The sequence below is a fragment of the Triticum dicoccoides genome, chromosome 5B, assembly GCF_002162155.2.
Source record: "Triticum dicoccoides isolate Atlit2015 ecotype Zavitan chromosome 5B, WEW_v2.0, whole genome shotgun sequence".
Taxonomy (NCBI): domain Eukaryota; kingdom Viridiplantae; phylum Streptophyta; class Magnoliopsida; order Poales; family Poaceae; genus Triticum; species Triticum dicoccoides.
The window spans coordinates 656,177,891-656,188,171 of NC_041389.1; the positions used below are offsets into that span (position 1 = coordinate 656,177,891).

The 10,281-nt window shown below is 43.7% G+C and overlaps 1 protein-coding gene across 1 annotated transcript in view; it reads left to right on the plus strand.

The window, feature by feature from the left end:
• The window catches only part of LOC119306529, a 2,231-nt gene extending 384 nt beyond the window's left edge, over positions 1 to 1,847 (plus strand). Inside the window, exons 2-6 of the mRNA XM_037582720.1 lie at positions 204 to 298; positions 705 to 784; positions 914 to 963; positions 1,069 to 1,181; positions 1,461 to 1,847. Coding sequence (XP_037438617.1) covers positions 204 to 298; positions 705 to 784; positions 914 to 963; positions 1,069 to 1,181; positions 1,461 to 1,832 — 710 coding nt within the window. The 3' untranslated portion in view covers positions 1,833 to 1,847. The remainder of the gene's footprint in view (positions 1 to 203; positions 299 to 704; positions 785 to 913; positions 964 to 1,068; positions 1,182 to 1,460) is intronic.
• The last annotated feature ends 8,434 nt before the right edge of the window (positions 1,848 to 10,281 follow it).

Sequence of the window (10,281 nt, forward strand, 5' to 3'; positions counted from 1 at the left end):
ACGCATAAATTGGCCGCGAACTGAGCTTCAACTCCAGATTATTTTTGTTCTCGAATTACTTCTAGCAGAAAGATTAGAGGGGGGAAACACCCTGTAGGTTTTTATTGTGTTCGTAGGCACTCTGCGGAAACTGGGGGTTTGGGGCAGAGGATTCCTGTAGTGGTTCGAGACCCGTTTCTGACCGACTGTGCTGAATTCTTCAGATTCCTTCTGTTACGAGTGCATAACCCAGTGGGTGAGCATTGTGGCGAGCAAGCACGAAGAACCTTTGTCCAATGTGAAATGCCCCCTTTGCAAGGTGAGCCCCCCATTTTGTTGCTTCTCCAACAGCAGGTGGTTTGTCTAGCACCATTTTATAAACTTTTGCTCGCTTCAACTTCTTATCATCTTGCAACGCATGGGACGAGAGAACATGCCCATTAAATCATATAGGGAGAAGTCATTTTTTTGTAAATGAAAGAGGGGCCTCCCCCTCCGATTTCTGTTAAATAAACAATATGGTTCAGGGAGAAGGCATTTGTAAGTTTTGTTCGTTCATTGTGCTGCTCAGAAGCAAAATTGGTTAGGCCCGTGCCCGAATTATTTATATCTGTGCCGTTTTCTGTTGGTTACTGCGATGAACTATATCTATGGACTTGACCGGATATTGCTTTGCCTGAGACAGTCTTGGTCCTGATATTATTGTATCCTTGTGATGCTTGCAGACAAAGAGTGTATCGATCCTTCATGCTTTCGATGGCAAATCATTTGCGCGGCATTACATAGAGCAGGACCAGGGGAAGAGGTCGGTATCAGTCTCGTTGTGCATGCCTGCATTCAGCAGTTGAGCATGTGTCACTATTCTGATTACAGACTAAAACTTGTTCAAGTATGAGTGGGTGCGGGTATTGATCTCACTTATATTATGGCGCAGATATCTTGCAGATGCGCACGAGTTGATATCACAGTTCTATAACACAAGAGGTATTGTGTTCATTTGTTGTACTGTTTTACTTCTCTGTTCACAGCTTTAGAATTAATTTCAGATGTCGATAAGCCTTGTTTTTCTAACACTGATGTTTGATGCAGAGATTTCAGAGGATACAGCCAGTGCGCTTCAGTACTGGAAGCAGCGAAAGTATCTCCGGAAAAACGTATGGCTTGAAACTTGGTTGAGACGGGAAATTCAGGCCCTTACGCAGGTATAGTGCTACGCTGTAGCAACACCATTATTCTGTAGCTCAGCAGAACTATATTTGCACTGCCATGTACACTAGGTCGACCTAGCTTGTTTAAAAAGAGAATGCATACTAAACATCCAACTGGTGCTTATTTGTAATGTATATTACCCATTACTCATTCATCATGGTCAAAGACAAAAGGAATCAGGCTGATCCTGCACATTCCAGGATATATAGTAGTGTGATGCTGGCAGATCTTGTTATTAATGGTAACTTATGTTGAGAAATTATCTTCCACAGGACGAAAATGTCGAGGCCATAGTTTACCACATCCACGGCCTGATCGAGTCCTTCATGAAAACGCAAGAAAAACTGCACGCCTCAAAGCAAGCTTCCCCGGAACATACAAGGGAAGAGTTCAGGAGTTTACTGTCGGACGCTGCTAGGCCGTTCCTCCTTGGACGGACAGCACGGTTCGTCACGGAGGTGGAGCTCTTCCTGATCTCGCAACGGAACATCGACGCATACAGCAGGGTGCGCCTGCAGAGGTTCAAGGAGTCCGCCTCGCATGTAACAAGAGAGCAGGACGCGCTGCCGCAGGACCGTCCCCTCGAGGACCACTACTTGTACCTGTTAAATGAAGAGACAGATTGCGTTGGCGGTGTGATATAGCTGCATTTTTTGTTCTGTCGACTCTGCTGGTGTTGTGTTTCCATGCTGTAGTGTAGCTGTAGGTCACGGACATCGGGCTTCGCTGTGTTTGCCTGCTTGTTCAATATGATCACAGGTTTCCAGAGCTGCTCCATTTTATGATACTCCCTGTGAACTGTAATATATGTTGGTTGTGCAATAGCATTGTTTAACTGTGATTTTAATATATGTTAGTAATAACCATTGTTTCACCTTAGTATATGTATAACCTAATATGAGCAAAAATAGCACTTGGTAACATCACTTCTACAAACAGAGGAGCATCTGCCCAACAAGAAAATGGGTCATCTTTACATGTGAAACACAGAAGGTTGTTCTTTATGACTATTATAAGCGAAAATCGAGAAATAAGGATCCAGACGATCCTCCCGGCTCCTCAGCGATTTGGGCTTCCTGGCCGTTGGATCTGCGCGCTTGATGTGATCTGAGCCGTCGGATCGAGCCCTGGAATGACATCGTCCGTCGGATAAAAAAAAGTTACTGTTGCAATGAACAGTTTCACCCGTTTCGTGCCACCGCTCGTAAATAGTCTGCCCCGCTGGGGGCATTTTCGTCATTTCACTTCATGGGGATATAAAAGGGGGCCACGCCCGTGGAGAAACCTAGCCGGCTCCTCCTCCGTCCCGCAGCCGCCTCGCTCCCTCCCACGCACCCGCCTCCCTTCCTCTTCCTCCCGCCCCTAGCGCCGCCACCGCTGCCTCCTTCCCTGTCGTCGTCCTCCTCCTCTCCTCACGTCCTCCTCCTCCCATCCCTCCGATCTGGCGCCGCCAAAACCCTAACGCCCCGCCCCGGCCCCGGTTCCCACAGAAGGGAAGGAGGAAGGCGAGGCAAAGGCGGCGGCATATGGCACGCGGCGCGGGCGGCGTGGCCCAGGGGGTCGGCGCGGGCGGCGTGGCCCAGGGGGGTCGGCGCAGGCGGCGTGGCCTAGGGGGGTCGACGTGGCCGCGGCTTCTCATCGTCTCCGCCGTCGCCTCGGTGCTGCTCCTCATCGTCTCCGCCGTCGCCTCGGCGCTGCTCCTAATCGTCTCCGTCGTCGCCTCGGCGCTGCTCCTCCTCGCCTTCCACCTCTGGTTCCGGATCTGACGCCGCACGCCGTCTGCCATTTGCTCGGTTGCCACCATTGGGAAGGTGTGTTCTTCCTTCCTTTTTTTGGTCTTTCAATCTCCCTGCTGTTGTGCACATATACGTGGCTCACGCCTGGTTGTTATTTTCGGCTGCACATTGTGGTGGTTAGGGTTTCATGCCAGGGTCGTTTCTTGGTACGTGGATGTTGTTCCTCGGATGTGGAAAAAGAATGGAGCCTGAGGAAAAGAGGAAGTAAAAGCTCTGCCACCTCCATGCCCGTGTGTTGCTTCCTTCTTACCTGAATTATGTATTAGTCAAGTTCCTAATCCTACAAGCCATGCGGCAAGTAGCAGCTTGATGCTGTTGTTTTTGGTAAAAAAATCCCCTATCGTTTCACTGCTGGCCTATGTTGAAGTTTGTTATAGCTTGTTGTTGATTTGATCCATGTGCTGAAAGCAATTGAACTTAATTTTTCATATGTAGATGCAATCTTTCTTTTCTTGTATGGGAAAGAGCAGAGCACTAGCTAGAACTGACATATCTATCTCATGAGGTGTGCTTGTGTTTGATGTACTCTGCTAATTATGAAATATATAGCTCTTTTGATAGATGCATGTTCACTTCCTTTTTGTTTCTTTTGATTTGTTTGGCAACTCTTGGGCTGAAGTGGTGTGTGAAATGTTGCAATAATGCCGAATAATGTAAACAAAGTGTAAGAATGTTTCTTCAAGACCAGTAGGCATTCCCATATAAAATATTAATTCCCATTTGATGTCAGTTTTACATTTCGTTTCCAACTATCAAAACATGAATAATATCCTTAGAAATAAGACATCAGAGCTTTGTATGTGTTATTCAATGAGATACAACTGCTAAACAATTGCTATGCAGGCAACATCTGCTTATTTTACATGCTGATTTTCTTAACTGCATTAACTTCCAAAATATTTATTTTGTTGAGCAGGAAATATCGGTCTACTGTTGGATAAGAAGTTCTCTTTGTAAAAAGGATTTTTTATGTTACATACTTTGCTTCTAGACCACCAATTATTTTGTCAATAAGTTCATATAATTTATCGTTTGAGTTCCACCCATTGCATTCTTCTGCTAAGTTTGTTTTTTACCCAAATCTCACAGTTTGTGGATCTGGTTTTTGTTGCAGTTATGCGCCGGTTGGACGGCGTTCAGGCGCAACCCCGGCACCCACTGAGTACTGCCTCTGCTACAACCTCCCTCGGTGAGCTCCATCTTCCTCCCGCTCCTCTGCTTCGGCTACTGTATGGGGCATGGCCGTGGCTATGTTATGTGGTGCTCGTCTGGTTGATGCTCTATGCCCTACTCATGCATCAGTTCCTACCTGCTTCGGCTACTGTATGGGGCATGGCGGTGGCTATGTTATGTGGTGCTCGTCTGGTTGATGCTCTATGCCCTACTCATGCATCAGTTCCTACTTGAGCTCTGTAGTTGTGGATCCATGCTATTCTAGGGTTTGCATGTTGTTGTTCATGTTTACTTGCTATCATAGGAGCTCATGTAATGCTCTGGTTTACATGTGGATGCCCTGGTCCTATAGCTATGCTCCTGGATTTGATTTCAGATGCGTTTTGGGCCGTTGGATCTTGCCTGCCCGCTGGATCAAAAAGAGACACTTAGCTGGCGCAGGGCTATGATGATCGGTTATGGCTGATATAAGCATGCTCTGTAGCAATCGAGGCGCTTGTGGGTAATAAGTTTGATCTCCCCTTGTTTCTTTAAGCCATTTTGATCATGTGCTTATTTTAGTGGCTCTGCCCTTGGATGGTCATTTCTGATGAGTGATAACCAGGGCAGTTTCACACTTGTGAGAACACATTGATCTGCCAATGGAGACACTAGGGGAAGGGTCATGATCGAGCAAAGGCGAATCTGAGCCCATTCAAATGCAGTTCTGGTCTCAAGCAAAGTGTGCTATGCTGTTGTCGTTCTGTGTTTGTATTTAGCGCCTCTTTGGTTTGTAGGAATTTAAGAACACATCCAGAAATAAGAACCGCAGTAGGTTCCTGGCTCTCTCAGAGTTTAGTGAGTCTCGGGTGTCCGATTGAACTGCTTGATGCGTTTCCAGCCGTAGTATCTCACGGTGGGATGAGTTGGGCCGTTGGATGGAAGCCGTTGCACTGTAGCAATGAATCGTTACCGTGATATGTACGGCCAGTCGGCGCGCTCCAGCGGTCAAATATGTCGTGCCACCGCCGATAATTATCGTGCCCTGCCGAGGGCATTTTCATCTTTTCAGCTTTTACCCTTGTGTGTGCTGGCTCCTGGTTAGTCTGTGCGTCGATAAGGTGAAGGAGGCCATTCTTTCTAGGGCGATGATGATTAACCGTGATTGAAATAAGCGTGCATTTGAGCAATCGAGGCACCTGTGAGTATCGAGTTGGATCCTCCCTCTTGTCTCTCGAATCCTTTTTGATCAGGTGATACTTATTGTTCTGTCCTTGGATGGCCACTCTTGTTGAGAGGTAACCAGGGCAGCTCCATTGTATAAACAGATTGATCTGGTGATAAGAGATGACGGGAGTAGGTTATATGATCGAGGAAAGGTGAATCTGAGCCCACCATGCAATGGACCCTTTATTTGTATTTAAAGGTGTCGCTTATTTATGCTCCACTGTTTATAGCCGTCTTGTGTATAGATTTCTTCTCTTTCCTATCTTTATTGCATATAATTTGTTCTTGATATTTATTGTTTGTTGTTGGTCCTTGATTTAATCTGGTTAAAAGTAGGTTGAACTTTATTATGCTAGATAGACTCGCTCCCAGTATTTATAGTTGTCTTATGTAATGATTTCACTGTTGTACTGTTAGCATCTTGATGTGATAATTTGGTTACTTAGTTTGTTTTTGGTTCAATTGGTCCCTTAGTTACTTCCTCGGTCCACATGGCTGCGACCGAATAGATTTTCTGTATTTTTGTATATTTTGCTCAAATCCCATGCACCATTTATGCCTTTTCTGTACATTTTTTAAATTCTGAGCTTCATGAAAGTGGAACATTTCTGTTCTCTTGTTGGTTATAAAGATAGCAGTTCGCAGGTTGTTTTTATTCTTACTATAATTTTGTAATTGCTTTTCCATGTATCTTTTAAGCATTGAAGGGCACAACTAATTATATTGTTTTTGTTTGGCTGGCAGTCCATATGCTGGTCCTTTTAGTGCAGATGGCAATTTATAAGGTGCTGGTGCATCTTGTGCAGTGAAGCTTTAGTACCAAAGCATTTGAGTAAATCAAATTAATAATCTCTTTTCTGGGTCCTGGAATGATATTTGGAACAATTTAATACTCTCCATGAGATTTTTAGTTCATATCCTGGATAGTAGAAAACATAGCTTTATCGTTTGTCTCTAAGATTATTTTCATGTCCATGTGCTTTATCGTTTAATGCTGGCTCATGTAACCTTTCCAAGGAAAAAATGTGCTATTAATTTCTGTAGGGTGGGATGATGCTTCATGTCCTTTGTATAGTTAAATCTAAATGCATGTATTATAAATCTATGTTGAACTTGATGTTGCCTTATAATCTTATGCCTTCTATCACAAATGAATGTTTCTTCTTCACTTTATTTTGTTATCATGTTTGAATTCATATGCTATACGTAGATTCCTACTAACTTAGTACTACTTGCTTCAGCAAAATGTCGCACCCTCGTGCCACAAGGCTGCTGATCTCCTTGCTTCCAGGTCAAGGAAGGAAACCATGTCATCATTGGCCAGTGCAAGTATTGCTCTTTAGCTGATATATTGTTTAGTTTCTTCATGGTTACAAAAATTTCTTGGGAACATGAGGCTTAAAAGTTTCAACCCCGTTCAAGTGCTCCAAAGCTTTGCGCGTCTTCTGTTTTCTTTTAAATAATTGAGCAATTGAAGCAACCATTAATTGTTTTGTTTTTTACCCATACTTACCTTTTATGGGAAATAGTTTGTGAATTCCCCATTGGGGTGAGTACTTGATGTATGTGTTGTATAGCCTATATTGACGTGGTCATAACTAAGCAATCATAAATATATTTTTTCCTTGTGCAGAAAATACTCTTATGTGGCAACCATATGTTTACTAACATATAGTGGGGTTTTGGAAACTGGTAGTTACTTTTGATGTCTTGACAACAAATTATTCTGATTCTAGGAACCGTTTGATTACCAGTCCACATGTTTGTTTAGATTGATGAACCGGGGAATCGGATTTTCATGCGATGTTGTATGCTTGTCAGTTGCTATGTAATTTTAAGAAAGATCCTCAATTCTAAGTGCACTGGAGCTTATAATAGATTTTTGCGAGGATAGATATAGATAGTTTCTTGTGGCCTCCCTGTCGGATTGCATCTATGTTCTAAAATCTTATCCAGACCTAAGCAAACCGTGAAATTTCTGGGAGGGGTGCACCTTGCTGCTCACGCCGCTGCTGGAGGTTCACCTTTCTCTGCTCCTCCCATTTTTCTTGACTTGCAGGTTGCCGCCGGAACCAGATGGGGTCTCCAGCCAGCCTGCCATGTGGCTTGCAGTCCTGATTGTTGGCAGTTATCCTTACATATGTATAAGGGTTTTAGTACTTTGTTAGTATGACAAAGTGAAGATAGAACTGATGTATTGAATTACTAATGGAGTGGTTTTGATGAGAACTGAAACCTTTTGCTTTCAAGGTTGGGCATTGATATTTAATAGAGAAATTCAGTTCATATGGAGCAAAGCAAATGAATGTAATACCTTGCATTGACAGTGATTATTTTCCCATTGTGGTACTTCCAATCTTTTGAAGAATTTATTTCATGACTGAGACATGGGATTTGGAGAATCTCAGTTATGGCATGTTAATTAATCACCTTTATTTTGTCATGGGACTGAATGTTCTGGTATGATACTATATGTTTTGTTTATCTCCTATAAATAATGAAATGGCCTATATGTAAAAAACTATTTTAATTATATTATGTTGTCGATGATGTATGGTTTTAGAATTTGTAGATTAACATTCAGGCTCTTGCTATCTCATGAACGAGCTAAACTCGATTCTGCCTTATGATAATCTCATGGTGATGTTGCACTACATAATGTTTTCCTTCTATCATATGTAAATGTTTCTTCTTTCTTTTATTTTGTTATAATGTGTTTGAATAAATAAACTAAACCTGGATTATTTTTAACTTGAGCATTACCTACATGACCGCAACGTAGGGACCGGCATCCTCGTGCCAAGGCGCGTTACCGATCTAGTACAATGTTATGGTAAAAGGCTGAAAGTAGCCAAAAGAAAATAAAAAACAAACTTGGTCAACTATTCTACTCACATGTGAAGTTCCGCAAAGAACTACCATCCAGAGTATTCTTGGGAAAAAAATACAAAAATGGACCTCCAAATTGCTTCAAGCACCGAGTTTTTATAGCACCGATTTTGTCTTTTTTTTTTTGCTGAAAACCATGGAAGTGCCATGAGCAACCTTCACACAGCAACCGACGGGCAGGATCGGTGATGCCGAGCAAGTGTTCACACCCGTTAGTATTTTGCAATTTGCACAGCCAGTCCCAAGATGAGCGCTCCTCTCTGGAAAGGATGACAGTAGCCACATTAGCAGGTATAGAAAGTAAGAGCAGTAACACTGTAACAGAACCGAAAAATTACATACATGGAAGAATGGAGCAGGTGAGGAATAACCTTACGGGGTTGTAGCCTCGGAGCTGACGGCGAATATATAGCAGGCTCGGACTCCTCGGGCAGAAGAACCACAGCAGTGGTTATTGACAAGCACTAGGGTAGGACAACATTAGTCAGCCACTCCAGAGCTCTTCCTTCCGCCATCAAAATATGCTCCTTGAGAATCCCAGCGAGCTTTGGTCTGAAAGAAACTGCCCTCTTCCTTGAGCTCTGCCTCGTTTTTCGCATTGTGAAATCCATCTTCTGCAAAACTGTGACTTAAGCCTGCACGTACGATTGACCAACCCAGATTGAACTGCAGAAAACCACCACATTTCAGCTTAGGTTTGCAGAAAACACTCTTCTACATTTTTGCTGCAGAAAACACTGATTTTTTTTCTAATCTTTTGCAGAAAGCACCAAACCTCCTGTTTGGGCAGTTTAAGCACTATTATGACAGCTGGGACCCTGTTTTGTCGACGTGGCTCACGGCCGCGAGCTGACGCCATCTAACGGCGCTACAGTGCCCACCGACGCTCCCGCTAGGTCAAGAGACCAGATCGAATCGACACTTCTCCCGCATCTGAAAATTTCCCCACCATCCCCGCGACGGCGCGCTCTCCTCTCTCTGTCTCACTCATGGCAACGGCGAGCCCGGACGCCGGCAGCGGAGTGGATGGCGGAGGTGGCAACGGCGCATGAGGGTTGTTTGGCGGCAGAGATCCAAAGCCACCCGAGGAGGTCTGCGGGAGCTCTAACCCTAGCCAGGCCCCGCGGAGCAGACCACCGTCCCCGTCGCTGGAGTATCCTGCCGCCGGTGCTCTGGCCCGTGCTGTGCAGGCTACTCCGATGGGGAGCCCCCACTGGGCATCTGCATTCGGCGGTGTGGAGTAAGATATCTCCTCTGCCTCCCCCACCCCCTCATTTTCTGTAGATTCCATAGTTAGGGTTAGGTGTGTAAATCAGAAATGGATCTTTTGCTAGTACTAAGTGTTCATCTGCTCTATAAATTAGATTGTAGTGATATTAGTATGCTCTGATTAGGAGACAATATAGTGATAATTTTTAGTTCAGTAGAGAGTGTTATTCCCATGCTCTGTTTAGTAGACAAATAGCTCTGCACTTTTTTAGTATCCATGTAGAGTTTATTTTAATTGCTATTTGGGTTAGGATGCACTGTTTATTTAGTAGACATTAGGGTCACAGTTAGCTCTTATTTAAATTGGTATGCATTGTATATTTTAAATTGTTCACTTGTATTGTTTGTAGTTAGTACTATAGTGTTTAATTAATAAGTACAATAATTGTACCTTTTTGTAGCTTGTCTGATGATGTTTGGGAGGTTAGACTGCACTTTCATGATATAGATAACTTGGAAAGGACTATGCGTGTTTCATACATCACTTTTTACAATCTGTTAGCACTCATAGATACAGCAGGATATGGAAGTAAAGACTATATGTATTATGTGAGGGATGCTGGGTTGGGAGTAGCTGGTTTGGAGGAGATATGTGATGATGACAAGGTGGATTAGATGCTGGATGACATTGCCAATAAATATCAGAACATAGTAAACCTAACAATAGTTAGGGGTAGTGAGCCCAAACCTGTAGATATAAACAGAGGTTATGTTTGTGATCAGCAAGTTCCTATAGGCAATGTTGGAGAGAGCATTGTAT